General features: G+C 45.8%; 2 protein-coding genes across 4 annotated transcripts in view; one reads left to right on the top strand and one right to left on the bottom strand.

The window, feature by feature from the left end:
• Positions 1–1,208: 1,208 nt before the first annotated feature.
• Positions 1,209–13,616, bottom strand: wdr21 (WD repeat domain 21). 3 transcript variants are annotated; one of them, XM_029745026.1, is made up of 14 exons: positions 13,525–13,616; positions 11,323–11,431; positions 10,701–10,804; positions 10,376–10,533; positions 10,113–10,195; positions 9,939–10,041; positions 9,536–9,679; positions 6,861–6,910; positions 6,486–6,565; positions 5,623–5,715; positions 5,113–5,210; positions 4,724–4,900; positions 4,522–4,636; positions 1,209–2,609 (listed from the first exon to the last, which is right to left on the bottom strand). In XM_029745026.1, exons 2-14 carry the CDS (start codon positions 11,418–11,420, stop codon positions 2,401–2,403), a joined length of 1,512 nt encoding a protein of 503 aa, XP_029600886.1. In that variant the 5' UTR covers positions 11,421–11,431; positions 13,525–13,616; the 3' UTR covers positions 1,209–2,400. The 3 variants fall into 3 exon arrangements, with proteins under 3 accessions (XP_029600886.1, XP_029600885.1, XP_029600887.1); XM_029745025.1 differs by lacking the exon at positions 13,525–13,616 and adding an exon at positions 11,721–11,759; XM_029745027.1 differs by lacking the exons at positions 10,701–10,804; positions 11,323–11,431; positions 13,525–13,616 and having other exon boundaries at positions 10,117–10,195; positions 10,376–10,385.
• Positions 12,468–23,547, top strand: part of LOC115184029 (zinc finger protein DPF3) — a gene marked incomplete in the record, with an annotated part of 43,263 nt that continues 32,183 nt past the window's right edge. Inside the window, 1 exon segment of the mRNA XM_029745028.1 lies at positions 12,468–12,622. Within this exon segment, the coding sequence (XP_029600888.1) occupies positions 12,591–12,622 (32 nt within the window).

Raw genomic sequence — 23,547 nt, 5'->3', positions numbered from 1 at the left:
AGCTGGTTGAGAGAATGCCAAGAGAGTAGAGTGCAAAGCTGTCAAGGTAAAGGGTGAATGAAGAATGTCAAATATATTTTTGATTTAACACTTTTTTTTGGTTACTACATATGTCTTCTATTATTCTACAATGTAGAAAACAGTAAAAATAATGAAAAACCCTGGAATGAGTAGGTGTCCAACCTTTTAACGGGTACTGTATAATCATATGGGAAGTTTACTATAGTGGGGGAAAAGTGATTTGTTTTGTATAACATGGCCTCTTTTTGTTTTTAAATAGTATTGTATACTATCTCAAGCCCCATTTCTACCTGGTGCTAACATGGGTCCTGATCTTGACTACATTCTGATTTTGCCCACATTTCCAGAAATGTCTTGTTATCCATCCAATGTGACCAAATTTCCTGGTCCCTTCCTTTATGAAAATTATTTCACAGCTATTCTTTCAAAAATAATATTTATATATTGTAAGACACATATTGATGTAATCAGTCAATTGTGCCACCCTGTCAATGATTTTAAAGGGCAGAATGAAGATTTAAATGGTGTCTCTGTCCAGATCTGTCTACACAATGGGTGTCTGACTACCTCCAGGGGTGGGCAAGATGATCTGATCACAAGGTATTTTTTGATTGTCTACACCAGTCTGAAAATGTGGGCACAATCAGAATGTAGACAAGATCAGGACAAAGGACGCAAGTTAAAACCAGGTATAAACGGGGCTATTGAGTGACAGACTGACTGTAGAATAGATTGCTGAGTGGGAACCATAGAGCCATATGATAGGAGTTGCTTTGAAATAGTGAATGACTAACAAGAGTGTAGAATAGCTAGTATGAAAGGATATCAACACTTTTTGGGGCTGGACCCTGAAACATTCACTTCATAGTATCACATATAAACCATTACACCACCTGAGACTGTGGTAGCTAGCTGTGCTTAATAAGATTAGCTGAAATTATCTAGCCTGATCCCAGATCTGTTTGTGCTGTTTTGACGGCAAAACAGATTTAGGTCCCAGGCTGAAAAGTATGGGGTAGGTGCAGAGTAGCCATGGAATCATGTAGCCATGGAATCATGTAACCATGGCATCATGGAATCAGCTTGTACACATACTAGAACAGCTGTAATGTTCTAGAACGTTGGAACAGGTATCATGATTCATCTCATATAGAACACTGCTTATTAAGATAGACTGAAGATCAGTACCATTTGTGTGTTTTAATGTACCATGTGTGCTTACGTAATAAACTTGACAACCTCAGGGTGTGGTTATAGAACACGCTGAACCTCAAAGTGTGTGTTATCATAAAAAAAAAAGCTGATTGGTTATGTGGAGGTCTTGTTGACAATGCTATTTTTCCAAGACACCCATTCAATAACCATGGATAAAATACATTGTTTTTAATCATATAAACTTTACATCATTATTGAAATATGTTTCAGATGAATAATTACAGTTATTATTATCATAAAGACAAAAAACACAACTTCAATAATAAACTCACTGGCCAGTTGATGAATTGCAGTTTCTGTGGACATAATTCAGGGTTCACTGGTAGGCAAATATAGTAGACAGACAAGAGTCCTGGATCCATGTTCCAGCAGTCCATCTGCAGGTCTACGGTCAGACCCAGCTCTCCACTTCGCAGCTCTACGGTCAGACCCAACTCTTCACTTCGCAGCTCTACGGTCAGACCCAGCTCTCCACTTCGCAGCTCTACGGTCAGACCCAGCTCTCCACTTCGCAGCTCTACGGTCAGACCCAGCTCTCCACTTCGCAGCTCTACGGTCAGACCCAGCTCTCCACTTCGCAGCTCTACGGTCAGACCCAGCTCTCCACTTCGCAGCTCTACGGTCAGACGCAGCTCTACGGTCAGACCCAGCTCTCCACTTCGAAGTCTTGAAGCTCCAGGCTGATAACTTTAGGCAGTAAGAGTCTCCTTCGTGTGTGAGGTTCTTTGTCCTTCTTCTCTTCCAGATCGGTGGTCAACAGGAAAAGACGAGTAGTGAGCCACTGACTACTACCCCTTTTAACCAAGGTTGTCAGGCCCTCCCCCCTAGCAGGCTGCCTCAGTCAGGCCCTCCCCCCTAGCAGGCTGCCTCAGTCAGGCCCTCCCCCCTAGCAGGCTGCCTCAGTCAGGCCCTCCCCCCTAGCAGGCTGCCTCAGTCAGGCCCTCCCCCCTAGCAGGCTGCCTCAGTCAGGCCCTCCCCCCTAGCAGGCTGCCTCAGTCAGGCCCTCCCCCCTAGCAGGCTGCCTCAGTCAGGCCCTCCCCCCTAGCAGGCTGCCTCAGTCAGGCCCTCCCCCCTAGCAGGCTGCCTCAGTCAGGCCCTCCCCCCTAGCAGGCTGCCTCAGTCAGGCCCTCCCCCCTAGCAGGCTGCCTCCGCTACTACCCCTCCTCACTCCTGGTAGTCACTGTTATAAGGGAAGTAGTACAGATCGTGCCTGACAGCCATGAGGAGACCAGGCAGGCCTCTGCTGCCTCCTAGCTGGGAGGAGAAGACCACACTGGGGATCATGTCCTTCCCAGCAGGGTGGGGAGATGGGATGGTCCTCAGGAGCTGGCCGTCCCCCAGAGACCACAGACGTGTGTAGCAGTCCTGACCCACTGGAGAAGACAAATGAAAAGGGCAAGATACTTGTCATTCTTTTCTCATTTCATTTGACATGTACATTTCAGTAATTTAGCAGACACTTTTTTTTCTTAAAACGTTTATTTGGATCCTCATTAGCTCTTGCAGAAGCATCAGCTAATCTTCCTGGGGTCCACAAATAAATATATAAAAAAGACACGTAACAAAACACTGATAGACAAAGACAGTCACACACATTTAAAATCCAACAAAAAAATAACGTGTGTCTGACAGTCGCTGCTGTTCCATGAGATGTTGTTTTATCCGTTTTTTAAAAGGTAATTTTGCTGTTTGCTTGAGTAATTGGAGATAGGAGTTCCATGCGATCATGGCTCTTTACAATATTGTGCGTTGCCGTGAATTGGTTTTGTACTTGGAGACTGTGAAGAGACCCCTGGTGGCATGTCTTGTTGGGTATGTATGGGTGGTCTGAGCTGACAGGCACTCTGGGAATTCATCATCACAGTAATATTTCTCATAAAAACTCTTGAGAGAAGCAGTTAGTCAAATCAAATGTATTTATATAGCCCTTCTTACATCAGCTGATGTCTCAAAGTGCTGTACAGAAACCCAGCCTAAAACCCCCAAACAGCAGGTAATGCAGGTGTAGAAGCACCTCTCATCAACCCTCAAACCAGGAAAGACTGGCTTGCATGTTGTTGATGTTAGTTCTGTATGTAAAGTGAAGGGCAAGATGTACTGCTCTGTTTTGAAACAAATACAATGATTTTAGTTGTAGATGTATTTAAGACCAGTTTATTATGAAATCACCCATTCTGATACGGACTGTAACTCCTTATTTAGAATTTCATTGAGCTAACTGGCTTTGGGTGCTGACATGTAAAGTGTGGAATCATCTGAATACATAGTCATTGTACCTTTTGTACAATGACTATGTACCAGTGGCAAATCATTTGTTAAAATAGAGAAGAGTAATGGTCCAAGGTAATTGCCCTGAGGGACACCGCACTGTACATATCTGATGTTAGAAAAGCTTCCATTAAATAAATAACTCTCCAACCATGTGATGGCAGGTGATGTAAAGCCATAGCAAGTGAGTTTCTTCAATAACAATTTATGGTCAATAACATCAAAGGCTGCACTGAAATCTACCAATACAGCTCCTACTGTCATCTTATTATACATTTATTTTAACCAATCATCTGTCATCCGAGTCAGTGGAGTACAAGTTGAGTATCTTTGTCTACAAGTATCCAGAGAGACTTAAAGTTAGTGCATTCCTTTCCTTGGAGTAATTACTAAGTTGAAGTAATCAAAAAGTAGTAACCTAAATTTGCATCACTCTTGAAGAGAAGTCAGGCCCTGTAACCTACCAGCCGTCGGGCCCTGTAACCTACCAGCCGTCGGGCCCTGTAACCTACCAGCCGTCGGGCCCTGTAATCTACCAGCCGTCGGGCCCTGTAACCTACCAGCCGTCGGGCCCTATAACCTACCAGCCGTCGGGCCCTGTAACCTACCAGCCGTCGGGCCCTGTAACCTACCAGCCGTCGGGCCCTGTAACCTACCAGCCGTCGGGCCCTGTAACCTACCAGCCGTCGGGCCCTGTAACCTACCAGCCGTCAGTGGTAAGGCCCTGTAACCTACCAGCCGTCAGCGGTAAGGCCCTGTAACCTACCAGCCGTCAGTGGTAAGGCCCTGTAACCTACCAGCCGTCAGCGGTAAGGCCCTGTAACCTACCAGCCGTCGGGCCCTGTAACCTACCAGCCGTCAGCGGTAAGGCCCTGTAACCTACCAGCCGTCAGGCCCTGTAACCTACCAGCCGTCGGGCCCTGTAATCTACCAGCCGTCAGCGGTAAGGCCCTGTAACCTACCAGCCGTCAGGCCCTGTAACCTACCAGCCGTCAGCGGTAAGGCCCTGTAACCTACCAGCCGTCAGCAGTCCCTCAGCTTCGTTGACGTGGAGGGGTAAGTAGGCGTGTTGGTTATGGTGACCCTCGTACTTCTGCACTGGTTTTGTTACTCGTACATCCCACAGCTTGATCTGCAGTGACACATAACACACAGGTAAAACAGAGTTGGAGAAGGCTAACTTTACCACGTGTGTGTGTGTGTGAGAGACCTGTCCCACCTCTCCAATCATGTCAGCAGCCAGTAGGTAGTTCTCATCCTGTAATATTCGTACGGAGGTGATAGCAGAGTCCTGGTAGAACCTGCAGGCCTTCCAGCTGTGGTCCCGTCTGCCTCTCTGACGCAGGTCGATACTGAAGATCTCTCCTGACCTACAGCCATTAAACAGGACCGGAGCCTGGATGGAGAGAGAGGGGAGGGAGGGGGGAATGAGGGAGAGATGAGGGAGGGGGAAAGGGCTGTTAATAAAGAAGTTAGAGATGAACAGATGGAGGGACGCTTCTCAATCACACACAGACACACTTCAGAAATAGCAGCTTCTCAGTAGTGTTGGTTCCACTTTTTGTGACAGTGAGTCTAAGTGAATGAGCCACGGCACCACTAACTCACCCTGAGGGCAAACTGCTGTGCCAGCACGTCACTGCTGATGCCATACGTCTGTCTCCTGCCTGTCACCGCGTCCGTCACTATCACCCTGCGAGACAGACCTGGAAACAGACGAACACAAATACCACAGGAGACAGACAGGGAAACGGCCACAGGAGACAGACAGGGAAACGGCCACAGGAGACAGACAGGGAAACGGTCACTCAAATGGTGCTTTTCAAAATGGCCACCGGGGCAGTGTTAAGAGAAAAGACATGCTGGCTACCAGAATCTAACCTGCAACTAGTGTTCTATATATGTGTAGAAAAGGAACAGAAAGAACAACAGAATGTTATTGTCATTAAATGATCTATAATTATTATTAATGAACAGGCAAGTTTCAGTGAGATGTTTCATGTAGGAACATTGTATAAAATGGTGAACTGGAAGGTGTTGCTTGCTACAGTATCACTAACATTGTAGAGTGTAAAATGCTAATCAATTGGTGATGATGATGGGAGGCATCCAACTAACCAGTGCTAAATGTTTTGTCAGCCTGAGGGTTGAGACACCAGGCACAGGACCAGGCTGTAGAAATCTTAAAACTACACAGCATCCCTGGCTGGTCTGGAGAGGAGGAGGAGGAGAGAGGAGGAGGAGGAGGAGGAGGGAGAGGAGGAGGAGGAGGAGAGGGAGGAGAGAGAGGAGAGGAGGAGGAGAGAGAAGGAGGAGAGAGAGGAGAGGAGGAGGAGAGAGAAGGAGGAGGAGGAATGAGAGAGAGGAGGGAGAGGAGGAGGAGAGAGGAGCAGGAGAGAGAAGGACAGAGAGGAGGAGGAGAGAGAGGAGAGAGAATGGGAGAGAGAGAGGAGAGAGAAATAACAAATGTGCTCAGCATGAAATATATGGACATTACAGTCTACAGTAAAATGTCATGAAAATAAAAGTATGTTCTGAGAGAAGCACACGGAAAGGGTTACCTGCACACGGAAAGGGTTACCTGCGCACGGAAAGGGTTACCTGCACACGGAAAGGGTTACCTGCGCACGGAAAGGGTTACCTGCACACGGAAAGGGTTACCTGCGCACGGAAAGGGTTACCTGCGCACGGAAAGGGTTACCTGCGCACGGAAAGGGTTACCTGCGCACGGAAAGGGTTACCTGCGCACGGAAAGGGTTACCTGCGCACGGAAAGGGTTACCTGCGCACGGAAAGGGTTACCTGCGCACGGAAAGGGTTACCTGCGCACGGAAAGGGTTACCTGCACACGGAAAGGGTTACCTGCACACGGAAAGGGTTACCTGCACACGGAAAGGGTTACCTGCACACGGAAAGGGTTACCTGCACACGGAAAGGGTTACCTGCACACGGAAAGGGTTACCTGCACACGGAAAGGGTTACCTGGGTTGGAGTTGCTGAAGAGCGAGGCTGGTAGTAAACTGACACAGCCAGGAGTCTCTGCCATGCCCACCAGACACAGGCTGAACAATGGAGTCAAGAAAACACTAACCCAACACCTCTCTAAGTACAGGTACTGACAACGGTCGGAATATGAACATGCCGAGGGGACCTTTGACCCCCTCGGACAAACTAGAGTGACTAGACAGGGTCATTAACCTAACGTAGCAGGCCTAACAGCTTTCAGCAGAGGAGGAAGGTTCATTTAGCTGGATCCTGGTCAAACCGGATGCATCCGGGTTGTTGGCAACTAAGCTAAGAATGCAGGGTCATAAACCACATTGAGTAGCATACCAGTCTTCTGTGTGAGAAGGATACAGGACGTGTGAGTCAGGGTGGGTGACTGAGGCCCAGCAGATAGAGTTAACCTGAAACACAGACAACATGTATATAACACAGGTACTGAACAGGTGGACCAGACAACATGTATATAACACAGGTACTGAACAGGTGGACCAGACAACATGTATATAACACAGGTACTGAACAGGTGGAACAGACAACATGTATAGAACACAGGTACTGAACAGGTGGACCAGACAACATGTATATAACACAGGTACTGAACAGGTGGACCAGACTACATGTATATAACACAGGTACTGAACAGGTGGAACAGACAACATGTATATAACACAGGTACTGAACAGGTGGACCAGACAACATGTATATAACACAGGTACTGAACAGGTGGACCAGACAACATGTATATAACACAGGTACTGAACAGGTGGACCAGACTACATGTATATAACACAGGTACTGAACAGGTGGAACAGACAACAGGTATATAACACAGGTACTGAACAGGTGGACCAGACAACATGTATATAACACAGGTACTGAACAGGTGGACCAGACAACATGTATATAACACAGGTACTGAACAGGTGGAACAGACAACAGGTATATAACACAGGTACTGAACAGGTGGACCAGACAACATGTATATAACACAGGTACTGAACAGGTGGACCAGACAACATGTATATAACACAGGTACTGAACAGGTGGAACAGACAACATGTATACATATATACAGTATCTCACAAAAGTGAGTACACCCCTCACATTTTTTGTAAATATTTGAGTATATCTTTTCATGTGACAACACTGAAGAAATGACACTTTGCTACAATGTAAAGTAGTGAGAGTACAGCTTGTATAACAGTGTAAATTTGCTGTCCCCTCAAAATAACACAACACACAGCCATTAATGTCTAAACCGCTGGCAACAAAAGTGAGTACACCCCTAAGTGAAAATATCCAAATTGGGCCCAATTAGCCATTTTCCCTCCCCTGGTGTCATGTGACTCGTTAGTGTTACAAGGTCTCAGGTGTGAATGGGGAGCAGGTGTGTTAAATTTAGTGTCATCGCTCTCACACTCCCTCATACTGACTGATCACTGGAAGTTCAACATGGCATCTCATGGCAAAGAACTCTCTGAGGATCTGAAATAAAGGATTGTTGCTCTACATAAAGATGGCCTGGGCTATAAGAAGATTGCCAAGACCCTGAAACTGAGCTGCAGCACGGTGGCCAAGACCATACAGCGGTTTAACAGGACAGGTTCCACTCAGAACAGGCCTCGCCATGGTCGACCAAAGAGGTTGAGTGCACGTGCTCAGCGTCATATCCAGAGGTTGTCTTTGGGAAGTAGACGTACGAGTGCTGCCAGCATTGCTGCAGAGGTTGAAGGGGTGGGGGGGTCAGCCTGTCAGTGCTCAGACCATACGCCGCACACTGCATCAAATTGGTCTGCATGGCTGTCGTCCCAGAAGGAAGCCTCTTCTAAAGATGATGCACAAGAAAGCCCGCAAACAGTTTGCTGAAGACAAGCAGACGAAGGACATGGATTACTGGAACCATGTCCTGTGGTCTGATGAGACCAAGATAAACTTATTTGGTTCAGATGGTGTCAAGCGTGTGTGGCAGCAACCAGGTGAGGAGTACAAAGACAAGTGTGTCTTGCCTACAGTCAAGCATGGTGGTGGGAGTGTCATGGTCTGGGGCTGCATGAGTGCTGCCGGCACTGGGGAGCTACAGTTCATTGAGGGAACCATGAACGCCAACATGTACTGTGACATACTGAAGCAGAGCATGATCCCCTCCCTTCGGAGACTGGGCCGCAGGGCAGTATTCCAACATGATAACGACCCCAAACACACCTCCAAGACGACCACTGCCTTGCTAAAGAAGCTGAGGGTAAAGGTGATGGACTGGCCAAGCGTGTCTCCAGACCTAAACCCTATTGAGCATCTGTGGGGCATCCTCAAACGGAAGGTGGAGGAGTGCAAGGTCTAACATCCACCAGCTCCGTGATGTCGTCATGGAGGAGTGGAAGAGGACTCCAGTGGCAACCTGTGAAGCTCTGGTGAACTCCATGCCCAAGAGGGTTAAGGCAGTGCTGGAAAATGATGGTGGCCACAAAATATTGACACTTTGGGCCCAATTTGGATATTTTCACTTAGGGGTGTACTCACTTTTGTTGCCAGCGGTTTAGACATTAATGGCTGTGTGTTGTGTTGAGGGGACAGCAAATTTACACTGTTATACAAGCTGTACACTCACTACTTTACATTGTAGCAAAGTGTCATTTCTTCAGTGTTGTCACATGAAAAGATATACTCAAATATTTACAAAAATGTGAGGGGTGTACTCACTTTTGTGAGATACTGTGTGTGTGTGTGTGTGTGTGTGATATATATCATATATATATATCATATATATATGATATATATATATATGATATATATATATATATGATATATATGATATATATATATATATATATATATATAAAAAACACAAGTACAGAACAGGTAGAAAACAGGGACAACAAAGGTTAGCATATAGGTGTTCAAGTTGCCTGGGTAGATATTCCTACCATCCAGCATGATTCTAATGCCCAACTCCAAAACTAGCCTTCATTCCCAGTCCTCTCTCCCCAGCTCCTAACCCTTCCCTTCATCCCTCCATCCCTCTATGTCACCTTTCTGTTTGTAAAGTAGAGGTTGTCACACATCTCAACAGACAGGGAGCCCCTGCTGCAGCCTCTGAAGTTCATGATGCCGTACTTGCAGCCTCCGTGAGAAACGTCGTTAACCGTGAACACTCGCTCACATGCAGAGTCACCCTGAGAGAGGAGGAGCAGGGAGGAAGTGTGGGGAAGAGGGAGAGAGAGAGGGGAGGAGGAGAGAGGGGAGTAGGAGGAAGAGGAAATGAGGGGAGGAGGAAATGAGGGGGGGAGGAGAGAGAGGAGGAGGAAGAGAGAAAAGAAGAGGACAATTAGGAGGAAGTTTACACTAGGCTATCATTGCCAACGTTTTTCTTAAAAGTAAATAGAGAGCGCACGAGAGAGAGAGAAAGTGTGTGTGTGTGTGTGCGTAACTCACCACTATGAGTCTAAAGTTGTCTGTGTTGGGACTGCTGGTGTCAGAGCTCTGAACCTCCAGTCTGTGACGTCTCATCCCACTCACCTTCACCTCATGGATCAGCCTGGGCACACACACAATCATAAGGGACACAATAACGTACGTACATGTGTGTGTGTCCTTTTGATACCGTACCTACTGTAAGAGTTCCCAGGCAGCAGACCCAGGTGTCTTTTCTGCAGCAGCAGAGCTGAATTCAGGCCTGCTCTTGGTGCTTTCTGGAGGGAGAAACAAAACACATTAGAAAAGCCCTTCAGAGCTGCTGTCGTTTTCAATTTGGGAAGGAGAGACGTCATCTATCCACTACAAAATACAAATGACAAAACATTTGAAAAAAATTCAATAGGGTACCAAATGCCCCTGATCCACCATCAAAAGTTCCCCGTCTGTGGTAGTACCTTCCTGGGCCTCTCGTCCTCAGTGGTCATCCTGGCCCTGTGTTTCTCCTGCTCTCTCTCCTGCAGCAGCCCTCTGGTCAGAGGGTTACAGTTGTTGTGGCCCGGCAGCAGCCGGAAGTAACGGTTCTTCTCAGCGTCAAAGTAGAACCCTGGCAGCTCTGGAGATGGAAGGACAGGACAAGGTACACGTGGACGGTAAAGACACGGAGTCTGTATTGTCCTTGTACGTGCAGTGGGGTGTGTACAGTGACACACTTAGGACTGCACTGATTTATAAGTAGCCATTCTACAGCCATGTAGAGAGGTGTTTCTGAGTGTAACTGACCTGGAGCAGCAGAGCTGGAGGAGGAGGAGGCTGCACCATTAGAAACAGGCCTACTCTCTGGGGTCCTGTCTCTGTAGGAGGGGCCTGCTTCACTGCTGCCATACCTGTTGATCAGAGAGGAGATTTTTATTTTACCTTTATTTAACTAGGCAAGTCAGTTAACAACAAATTATTATTTACAATGACGGCCAAACCCTCCCCTAACGCGGACGACGCAGAGATGCAGTGCCTTAGACCGCTGTGATACAGCCTGGAATCGAACCAGGGTCTGTAGTGACGCCTCTAGCACAGAGATGCAGTGCCTTAGACCGCTGTGATACAGCCTGGAATCGAACCAGGGTCTGTAGTGACGCCTCTAGCACAGAGATGCAGTGCCTTAGACCTCTGCACCACTCAGGAGCCCAATGCCCCCATTACACAGGTAAAACAACACACTGGCAGGATTATAACAGAGTTTAGGAATACGTGTCATTCAGATCATATAACATACACTGAATTAAGATGAATGGCCCAAGAACGCCCTCAGCGTTTGATAGATCAAGTAAACGAACTGTAAGTAAAGTAGTTTACACATAATTTGGGCCAACCAACCTGTGGTCGTGAGACATTGTCACCATCCTACCTTTGTTCCTGTGTTCTGTGCCTTGCGCTGTCCCTTTGCCAGTCAGAGCGGTAACCGAGTCGCCTTCGGTCCCTGTCACGCCAATTCCCTTTCTTCATCCCTGCTATTGCTATGGACACAAATAACGAACAGTAAACATCAACACAAAGTATGTCACTCGCTTCTCTGTGCTGTGTACTTTGTAGCTAGCTAGCAAGTTAGCTAATTCGGCTAGCCATTTCGCTTGCTAACAAAAGCCCCTAAAAAATACAGACACGTGGTACGTAGACAATTTGAATGATGAATCATTATCATATTTTAAAATGAAACGGGGTTATTCGTGTAGTAATTAGAGGACACGATGTTGATGAAATATATTATTGAACGTAGGAGCTTTTTTGACACAAAGTTCACTTTACCTGCTACAACGTTGCACCCACGTGACCCGTTTAACACCCGCCCCTAACCCTCATTGGCTTCTCGCTCACGGTAGTGGCCCTCTTCGCGGCTTCACCATTGGCTGCTTGTGCTATCAATCACTGTCGTTTCCTCTAAGGAAATGTGACTTTAATCATCGTTCTAAATGAATGAAACATTTTAACATTGTATCAGAAGGAGGAAGAGGTGACTGTAGTTATAATAAATAAGTTGTGATTGGTTTAGGTTATGGATAGAGCATTGTTTTGGTAATGAATTTATTGTGTAAAACCAACCTTGATGTTTGATTAATGCTTCTATTAATATGAATCAAACCCCCAAAAAATCTGCCTCGTGTTATTGCATTGTTTTACCGTACCACTGCATATGTTCATATCATTCTTCTAATACCATTCTATTTGTTTTTGACGGAAGAAGAGTCTGTTATATGTTGAGGAAATAAAAGATGGTCGGTTTGCGACAGGCACAAAGGAACACTGTAGGACAACTGACCATGTTATTATTATCCCTGCTAGGAAATACAGCCACTCCTCGGAATATCTGTTTATATGACGGGTTATATACCCACACTACGCAATGGATTTATACTGACTAGTGAACGGTGATGATGTGCGTATGTGTGCAACATCACAGATGAATATAAAGTTGTACTCTAGTACGCTACTGTATCAAAGCTCATCGTCTTTATGAAAGGCTTTTTTGACAGTTTTCTCATAAACCACGCCTGATCTCTGCATGCTATTATTGTATTGGTTAAGGAGCAGGGCGCCTAGAACCTTATTGGTTGTTTTCTTCATGGGGTCCCAAACAGCTCCGAGATTTAGAGTATTGGGTTACAGTTTCGCAGCAAAATGGCGACTGTCATTCAGAATCCTCTCAAATCGTAAGTAATCTTTTATAATGCTATATTCTTTTCCTCGAAAAAAAAAATAAACCCCGCATTTGCTTGGATGCAATGGTTGCATTCAATATAGGAGAAAAGCACAACAAATTGAGTGGAATAATGGAATAAGCGGATATTATATGATGTTTGTAAACATATCACAACGTGTATTGAAACAATTATAAGTTAGGACAAAATGTGTCGTTTTTGTTTTGTATTTATTAGTCTCTACAAGAATGGATTCGGAGCATAAAGCGTGTAGTCATGACAACGCTTTTAAGAAAATATATTTCTATGCTGCATGAAACTCCGATTTACGCTGCGTGGACAAGTCAATTATGTATAGACTTCTTTACAAAAGTTGTTAGATATTCTGCTACATTAATAGCCTAAGAACACTAGGATAAGTGTTTGTTAATCTTTCACAGATATAGGCTACTTCCATTGTTCAGGTCCGTTTTATTACTTGGAATTCACGTCAACTAACCAGCGCTTCTTTTGTGCGCTCTCTCATCAATAGCCAGGCTAAATTCATATTCAATATTTATAATGTGGGATTATTTTCCCAGTAAGAAAAAAAACACACGGAGTACCAATTGATGATGGGCTATCGTTTGAGTAGCCTATGCATGGGATTGCTTTTTACTGTCTGCGACAGATTTCGGGAGCGAAAGGTCCGATCAGGCTGAGCGCACAGGAGCCGTGTCTGTGAAGGGAAAACTGTTTACCATCAGGAATCGCTTTACTGGGATCGGCTCATAGAAGTAGTGGTCTAATCTAATGTGATAAAGTCTATGCGTCTCAGTAGTGTCAACACTGTTTTTGAGCATGGAACGCACATCTATAGGAGCTGTATGTTTTTGGTCTGTCTGCCATTGAAATGCAGCAACAAGTCAATGTACCTCCTGACTTCTGTAGTCATTGCTGCTCTCCTGTAGTCACTGCTGCTTTCCTGTAGTCACTGCTGCCCTCCTGTAGTCACTGCTGCTCTCCTGTAGTCACTGCTGCTCTCCTGTAGTCACTGCTGCTCTCCTGTAGTCACTACTGCCCTCCTGTAGTCACTACTGCTCTCCTGTAGTCACTGCTGCTCTCCTGTAGTCACTGCTGCCCTCCTGTAGTCACTGATGCCCTCCTGTAGTCACTGCTGCTCTCCTGTAGTCACTGCTGCTCTCCTGTAGTCACTACTGCCCTCCTGTAGTCACTACTGCTCTCCTGTAGTCACTGCTGCTCTCCTGTAGTCACTGCTGCTCTCCTGTAGTCACTGCTGCTCTCCTGTAGTCACTCCTCCCTCCTGTAGTCACTGCTGCCCTCCTGTAGTCACTGCTGCTCTCCTGTAGTCACTGCTGCTCTCCTGTAGTCACTGCTGTTCTCCTGTAGTCACTGCTGCTCTCCTGTAGTCACTGCTGCCCTCCTGTAATCACTGCTGCTCTCCTGTAGTCACTGCTGCTCTCCTGTAGTCATGGCTGCTCTCCTGTAGTCACTGCTGCTCTCCTGTAGTCACTGCTGCTCTCCTGTAGTCACTGCTGCTCTCCTGTAGTCACTGCTGCTCTCCTGTAGTCACTGCTGCCCTCCTGTAGTCACTGCTGCCCTCCTGTAGTCATTGTTGCTCTCTCGTAGTCACTACTGCCTGCTGCCTGGATGTTGGTGATAACAACCTTGTTTCTGTGTAAAAGCCTTGCAGCATTCTCCCATCTGTCTGTGAGAAGTAATGTGATTCTATTCACAGACAGGCTGTATGTCTGCGTCCCGCATGGAACCATATTCCCTATGTGTAGTGCACACATTTAAACCAGGGATCTGTTCAGAAATAGTGCACTACATAGGGAATAGTGTACCATTTGAGACGCTTGCAGACTCTCTGCCTGCTAGACACGCTAGACTATCAGGACATATTTACCCACATTTGCTGTGGAATGTAGCGAAGGGGTCTGGCACAGAGTTATGACACAGCCTATTGTTGGAGTGGTAGTCAGAAGAACAGGCTGCATTCCTGGTCTATACTAAACAAGCTCCATTGTTTGGTCTAACAGATGGTCCATCACTGACAGCCAAGCAAAGCAACCAAACAGACAGTGCGGTCAACATGTTTGTGTCCGGATGGTGCATGGGCTGAAATATGCATGTAGTTACACACAAGATGCCTTCTTGCCAATTGACTACTAAAATGTATATCTATAGATACTGTTGTTTTCACTATAGATACTGTTGTTTTCACTATAGATACTGTTGTTTTCACTATAGATACTGTTGTTTTCACTATAGATATTGTTCTTAGTCACTTGGCTACGTTCCTGGTTGAACCAGTGTGAAGTCAAATGAACAATAGTGAATGCAGCACTCTGTTTTATTGCCAGGCTAAATTCTACCTGGCCCAGACTATATTCTGTCTGTTTTATTGCCAGGTAAAATTCTACCTGGCTCAGACTATATTCTGTCTGTTTTATAGCCAGGCGAAATTCTACCTGGCCCAGACTATATTCTGTCTGTTTTATTGGCAGGCTAAATTCTACCTGGCCCAGACTATATTCTGTCTGTTTTATAGCCAGGCTAAATTCTACCTGGCCCAGACTATATTCTGTCTGTTTTATAGCCAGGCGAAATTCTACCTGGCCCAGACTATATTCTGTCTGTTTTATTGCCAGGTAAAATTCCACCTGGCCCAGGCTATATTCGGTCTGTTTTATAACCAGGCTAAGTCCTACTGGCCCAGACTATATTATATCTGTTTTATAGCCAGGCTGAATTCTACCTGTCCCAAACTATATTATTTTTCTATGGTGTTATCTACCATTTCAGAAGACTCCTCCGTAGGAAATTCAGTTAAAGCACAAAAGGAAGGACCTTTTGTCTGCAATGCATTGTATCACAGGGATGGAGAGAGTCCAGTTTTACATAGATATGAATCACATATTCAAATATATCCTCTTTGTGCCAGGCCTTGTCAAGGGAAAAGGGGATACATAGTCAGTTGGACAATTATGTCTTCTGCATTTAATCCGTTTAACCCAGAGAGGTTCAGGGGGACTGCTTGTCGCTCTCCCTCGCCATCTTGGGTTTAATGTGGTTCCTATCTGATCATTGTGTTTCTATGAGAGGTGTAGGGTTTGCACTTAGCTCGTAACAACATCCCTGTTCTGTTGATAAGAGGTTTGGGACAGTGGGACGTTCATTGTTCATGGCTTGTCTCCTGCTCTCTGCATAAAACAAAACAATTTTTAAATAGTATATATATATATATATATATATACTTAAATTCATACTTCGAGAGAAAGAGAATATTGGGAGGTCCCTCAGTATGGTGATAATACCGTATGGTCCCTGGCAATTCCCACCATATTGGATACTTTAATATATTATGGTATTAGCATTTTTAAGACAGTGATCAAATTTGAAGTTTGTTATTACTAAGGTATTAACAGTGAATAAGACTATTCTCTGACCTAAGTGAGTTCAGTTATTACCATTTAATTACAGGACGCCTCAATGTCGAGCCTGTCTGGGGAAACACAAATAACAGAAAGGCTCAAGATGGTGTGCCTGTTAAATCACATCATTAACAACAGGAAGATAACAGCATACCTGCTAGTGCTGCTGTCTCACGTCAATAACATTTAGTCAGCATATGGCATCATCATGACACATCATCTCAGAATAAACCATTCACATCATTCTTCTGCATTATGAATGTTATTCATATTATTCATCTTAATTTATTTATTTTACCTTAGGAAGTCTTTTTTGGGGATTCAAAGATGTGTCTTTGAAAGAGAGCTGGCAACATGTCAGCAAAGGGAAACATTGCATTTGAAGCCTACATAGAACCCCCCCCCCCCACACACACACAATGCAACACAACAAAAAAAGATCATACAGAAAACAATAGTCAGAGACGACATGCTACAAGCGGCCCATGCACTCACTGTAAATGTGTCTCTGTGATTTGAACTGTGAGGTTGGAGGCATTTACCCATGAGGGATACAGAGCTGGGCAGATCTGGCTCTGTGTTTGTAGATTGCGGGGGCGGGCTGTGCAGGGGGGAAATGTATAGGAGAAGAAGGTGTGTGTGCGGGGGGGGGACGTCTGGAGGAGTGGGGACTTAGTGTGCGTGTGACCCTTTCTCTGCCTATGTGTGTGTCTGTCTTGTGTTTGTGTGTGTGGCCCTGCCCCTCTCTGCCTGTTTGCGTGTCTGTATAGTATCGTGTGTGTGTGTGTGTGTGTGTGTGTGTGCGTGTGTGTGTGTGTGCCTGGCTTACAGGAACACACTCCCCTCCTCCATTTACCATGAGAGGAAGAGGGAGCTAGAGTGATTGATGGGTGAATTACATATGTGCTTTCAGACCAACTCTAAACACTGGGGTAGCTCTCCGGCTCCCTGGCCTTTTGTGATTCCCGCTCGGTTTTTGGGAATGGCCGAGCTGGCGGGAATGTTTTCCAGGCGTTGGGAATTAGAACGGCCAAGAACATTTGGCACCCTTTCCCCTTGTATAGTGCACTTCTTTTGTCCAGGGCCCATAGGCCTCTGGTCTAAAGTAGTGCGCTAAATATGGAATAGTGTGCCATTTGGGAAACTCCATCTCTCCCTCTCTCCCAGTGTCCCTCTCCATCTCTCTATCGCTCTCCCTCTCCCCTCTCCCTTGAAAAATACATTTCAAATCTCATTGAGCCCTTCCTGGTTAAATAAAGATTAAATAAACAAAAAATAATAATCTCTATCGGTCTCCCTCGCTCTATCACTTTCTCTCCATTCTTCTCACTGTCTTCTCCTCCTATCTGTCTGGGTCTGGGGAAACAGTTTTCCTCCCACAAAAACTTCTCAGCTCCACCTAGCCTCCCCAAGCCTCCCCTAGCCACCCCAAGCCTCACCTAGCCACCTAGCCTCACCTAGCCACCTAGCCCCCCTAGCCACCTAGCCTCCCCTAGCCACCTAGCCCCCCCTAGCCACCTAGCCTCCCTCCCCTAGCCACCCCAAGCCTCCCCTAGCCACCTAGCCTCCCATAGCCACCTAGCCCCCCCTAGCCACCTAGCCCCCCCCAGCCACCTAGCCTCCCCTAGCCACCCCTAGCCTCCCCTAGCCACCCCTAGCCCCCCATAGCCACCTAGCCTCCCTCCCCTAGCCACCCCAAGCCTCCCATAGCCACCTAGCCTCCCCTAGCCACCTAGCCTCCCCAAGCCTCCCCTAGCCTCCCCTAGCCACCTAGCCCCCTCTAGCCACCTAGCCCCCCCAGCCACCTAGCTGGAGGAGGATGAGGAGGGCTGGAGGAGGATGAGGAGGGCAGAGAGGGCTTTGCTGGAGGAGGGTGAGTTTAACCTTTCTTGGGTAGGGGGCAGTATTTTCACGTCCGGATGAAAAGCGTGCCCAAAGTAAACTGCCTGTTACTCAGGCCCAGAAGCTACGATATGCATATAATTTGTAGATTTGGATAGAAACACTCTAAAGTTTCTAAAACTGTTAAAATAATGTCTGTGAGTATAACAGAACTGATATGGCAGGCGAAACCCCGAGGACAACCATCCCCCCCAAAAATAAATTTAAATGTCAATAAATTTGGAAGCCTTCTCCAGCCATCCTCATCCTCTTCCAACCCTCCTCATCCTCCTCCAGCCCTCCTCCTCCAACCCTGTCACTTTTATTATAACTGCAGTCCTCCCTGACTGCAGTTCCTAGGGCTTCCACTAGATGTCAACAGTCTTTAGAAAGAGTTTCAGGCTGGTTTTTGGAAAAATGAGCCAGAAATGGTCGTTTTTCTAGGTGGCTCCCATTTTGGCTGTAGTGTTTCCAAGCGCGTGAATGAGAGCTCGTTATTTGGTATTTTCCTCCGGTAAAGACAATAACGATTCTCCGTCTTAAATTTGATCGTTTATTTACGTATTAGGGTACCTAAGGTTTGATTATAAACGTTGTTTGACTTGTTTGGAAAAGTTTATTAGTAATGTATGGGATTCATTTTGTATGCATTTTGATGGAGGGAAACTGGGTGGATTATTGACTGAAGCGCACCAGCTAAACTGAGTTTTTATGGATAGAAAGAAGGACATTATCGAACAAAATGACCATTTGTGATGTAACTGGGACCTTTTGGAGTGCCAACAGAAGATCATAAAAGGTAAGGCATGTATTATATCGCAATTTCTGACTTTCGTGTCGCACCTGCCTGGTTGAAATATGTTTTTCATGGTTTTGTATGCAGGGTGCTGTCCTCAGATAATCGCATGGTGTGCTTTCGCCGTAAAGCCTTTTTGAAATCTGACACAACAGCTGGATTAACAAGAAGTTAAGCTTTATTTTAACCTCTTCTGATAGAGGAAGCACTACTTATGTGTAGGAGACACGCGCAGTCATCATACACACGCACACACATACACTCAGTCTGAAGATAACTGTAGAACCGGATATATACACTACATGACCAAAAATATGTGGACACCTGCTCGTCAAACATCTCATTCCAAAATCATGGGCATGAATATGGAGTTGGTCCCCCCCTTTGCTGCTACAACAGCCTCCACTCTTCTGGGAAGGCTTTCCACTAGATGTTGGAACATTGCTGTGGGGACTTGCTTCCATTTCCAACCACGAGCATTAGTGAGGTCGGGCACTGATGTTGGGCGATTAGGCCTGGCTCATAGTCAACGTTCCAATTCATCCCAAAGGTGTTCGATGGGGTTCAGGTCAGGGCTCTGTGCAGCCCAGTGAAGTTCTTCCACACCGATCTCGACAAACCGTTTCTGTATGGACCTCGCTTTGTGCACGGGAGCGGCAAGTAGCCTAGTGGTTAGAGCGTTGGGCCAGTAACCAAAAGTTTTCTGGATCGAATCCTCGAGCTGACAAGGTAATAATCTGTCGTTCTGCCCCTGAACAAGGCAGTTAACCCACTGTTCCCCGGTGGGCCGTCATTGTAAATAAGAATTTGTTCTTAACTGACTTGCATAGTCAAATAAAGGTTTTAAAAAAAATGTAATTGAGGGGGCCTCCCGGGTGGCGCAGTGGTCTAAGGCACTGCATTCTGGGTTGGAGCCCAGGCTCTGTCGCAGCCGGCCGCGACCGGGATGCCCACGGGGTGGCGCACAATTGGCCCAGCGTCGTCCGGGTTAGGGAGGGTTTGGCCAGCAGGGATATCCTTGTCTCATCACGCACTAGCGACTCCTGTGTCGGGCCGGGCGCAGTGCACGCCAGGTGTACAGTGTTTCCTCCGACACATTGGTGCGGCTGGCTTCTGGGTTGTATGTGCCATGTGTTAATAAGAAGCAGTGCGGCTTGGTTGGGTTGTGTTTCGGAGGACGCATGGCTCTCGACCTTCGCCTCTCCCGAGCCCCTACGAGAGTTGCAACGATGAACAATACTGTAACTACCAATTGGATACCATGAAATTGGGGAGAAAAAAAGGGGTAAAATATATTTTTTTAAGTAATTGTAATGCTGAAACAGGAAACTGTTGCCTCAAAGTTGGAAGCCCAGAATCATCTAGAATGTCCCACTGTATGCTGTAGCGTTAAGATTTCCCTTCACTGGAACTAATGGGCCTATCCCGAAACATGAAAAACAGCCCCAGACCATTATTCCTCTTCCACCAAACTTTACAGTTGGGACTATGCATTGGGGCAGGTAGCGTTCTCCTGGCACTTGCCAAACCCAGATTCGTCCGTTGGACTGCCAGATGGTGAAGCGTGATTCATCACTCCAGAGAACATGTTTCCACTGCTCCAGAGTCCAATGGCAGCGAGCTTTCATTGAAATGACGTGGAAACAACATTGATTCAACCAGTGGGAGAGAGGGGGAGAGGGGAAGATGGAGAGCGGGGAAGAGGGGAAGAGGAGGGGAAACTCTTTGGCCTTTATTTCATAGACAACCTGTCCCCAACAGAATGATTCAATAGGACTGGGCTCTATAGGTTAAGTCTATAAATGAATATTCATGGTATATTCATGTTAACCTCTCATTGGAAGTGTGATACTGTTACCACTGCTTTACGCATATGGAATGTAATTAGAACGTTCGCCATCCAATGAAAAGCTTCAGGTCATGATTATTCATAGATACCTGTGAGGTTGAATAGAAGAGAGAGGAGAGAGAGGTGCATTAGAATATGAAGCATGAGGGAGGAGGGACTCTGTTGGTCTCTAGGGAGAGAGAGGTGCATTAGAATATGAAGCATGAGGGAGGAGGGACTCTGTTGGTCTCTAGGGAGAGAGAGTGGTGAATGTATTGAGACAGATGAGGGAAATGGAGAGTGAGAGACACAGAGACTCCTCCCTCTTGCTGCTGTGCAGTTCCACTGTAAACAGCATGTGAGAGTGGGTAGCAGCTAAACTAAGCTTGACTGGTTTGGACACTACTGTTTATATGAAAACATTCCACTGGCCTTTCCAATTGTCACTGAGTGTGTGTCCGTGTGTGTGTGTGACCACGCAATACTAACAAAGCCATTTACACTACCCATCGTCTAATCTGTTGTCAAGGATGTCAGGAGAAGTATTATCATGGCATGTTATACAATTCAGTTCAATTTAAAGGGCTTTATTGGCATGGGAAACATATGTCAACATTGCCACAGAAAGTGAAATAGATAATAAACAAAAGTGAAATGAACAGTAAACAACACACACAGAGAGACAGGCAACGAGAGGCAGATAAACTGGTTACCAGAGCAGTATACGGTCTGATATACCACGGCTCTCAGCCAATCAGCTTTCAGGGCTCGAACCACCCAGTTTATAATACAACCTAGCGTATCAGGCACAGACAGACAGGCAACGAGAGGCAGATAAACTGGTTATGTCAACTTTTAACTTTGCCTAAGCTTCGTGTTTTGCGACTGAAGAGGTACCAGGGCTTGAACCAGCAAACCAACATTTACATAGCAAATGCACTCTCTCCAGTGGGGGAAATATATGTTTACATTGCCAAAGCAAATGGAATAGACAATTCTCTGTCTCGCTCTCTCTCAATTCAATTTCAATTTAAGGGCTTTATTAGCATGGGAAACATATGTTTACATTGCCAAAGCAAGTGAAATAGATAATAAACAAAAGTGAAATAAATTATAAAAATTAATAGTAACCATTACACTCACAAAAGTTCCAAAACAAAAAAGACATTTCAAATGTCATATTATGTGCAAATAGTTCAAGTACAAAAGAGAAAATAAATTTAAAAATAAATCAGCATAAATATGGGTTGTATTTACAATGGTGTTTGTTCTTCACTTGTGTACATTTTCTTGTGGCAACAGGTCATAAATATTGCTGATGTGATGGCACACTGTGGTATTTCACCCAGTAGATATGGGAGTTTATCAAAATTGGGTTTGTTTTAAAAATCTTTGTGGTTCTGTGTAATCTGAGGGAAATATGTGTCTCTAATATGGTCATACATTTGGCAGGAGGTTAGGAAATGCAGCTCAGTTTCCACCTCATTTTGTGGGCAGTGTTGCACATAGGCAGACCTGGCTCTCAAGAGAAGACAGGCTACGGCGGCCCCTCTCAATAGCAAGGCTATGCTCACTGAGTCTGTACATAGTCAAAGCTTTCCTTAAGTTTGGGTCAGTCACAGTGGTCAGGTATTCTGTCACTGTGTACTCTCTGTTTAGGGCCACATAGCATTCTAGTTTGCTATGTTTTTTTCCCCCAATGTGTCAAGTAATTATCTTTTTGTTTTCTCATATTGTGTTGCTGTCCTCGGGCTCCCTCCTGCTGGTATTATAGTTGAAGTGTTTCCAGTCTCAACAGGAACAGGAAGCTACTTCTCTCTCTCTGGAGACTCACAGGTTCTATCAGGAAACTCTCTCTGAGAGGAAAAGGGTTTCTGTAACATGATAAACTTACATAAGCAACAGATCAACCATTCAAACCGTAATGGACACAGAGAGGCATATGGCTTAGAGCAAAATGTTCTGATGTTCGAGATCTGTGCGTGTGTGTGTGTGTGTGTGTGTGTGTGTGTGTGTGTGTGTGTGTGTGTGTGTGTTTGAATTATAGGACACTTTTTATCCCACATCTTTAAAGGCATACCGTGACAATCCCACTCTCTCCCTCTCTCTCTCTCTCTCACACACACACACACACACACACACACACACACACACACACACACACACACACACACACACGCACACACACTCAAGTGGAGTGTGGTGTGGTGTGCTCCTCTGTAGCTGGGCCTAGCTGTGCATACTATCTGTACATCCTATCTGTACATCCTAGCTGTACATCCTAGCTGCTAGCTGTACATCCTAGCTGTACATCCTAACTGTACATCCTAGCTGTACATCCTAGCTCCTAGCTGTACATCCTATCTGTACATCCTAGCTCCTAGCTGTACATCCTAACTGTACATCCTAGCTGTACATCCTAGCTCCTAGCTGTACATCCTAGCTGTACATCCTAGCTGTACATCCTAGCTGCTAGCTGTACATCCTAGCTGTACATCCTAACTGTACATCCTAGCTGTATATCCTAGCTCCTAGCTGTACATCCTAACTGTACATCCTAGCTGTACATCCTAGCTGTACATCCTAGCTCCTAGCTGTACATCCTAGCTGTACATCCTAGCTGTACATCCTAGCTGTACATCCTAGCTCCTAGCTGTACATCCTTATGTAATGGTGTAGAGAAACCTGAGGGAAGGAACACACACTCTCCTTGGTAGGAGTGGGACAGAAATATCCAGAGAATACGGCAGACAGAGACAGAGACAGAGACAGAGACAGAGAAAGAGGCAGAGAAAGAGGCAGAGAAAGAGGCAGAGAAAGTGGCAGAGAAAGAGGCAGAGACAGAGGCAGAGAAAGAAACAGAGACAGAGACAGAGACAGAGAAAGAGGCAGAGAAAGAGGCAGAGACAGAGGCAGAGAAAGAAACAGAGACAGAGACAGAGACAGAGGCAGAGAAAGAGGCAGAGAAAGAGGCAGAGGCAGAGGCAGAGACAGA

Source organism: Salmo trutta, unplaced genomic scaffold (assembly GCF_901001165.1).
Source record: "Salmo trutta unplaced genomic scaffold, fSalTru1.1, whole genome shotgun sequence".
In the NCBI taxonomy this organism is placed as follows: Eukaryota; Metazoa; Chordata; class Actinopteri; order Salmoniformes; family Salmonidae; genus Salmo; species Salmo trutta.
The sequence above is the reverse complement of the archived record's forward strand: the minus strand, read 5'-3'. Positions and strand labels throughout refer to the sequence as shown.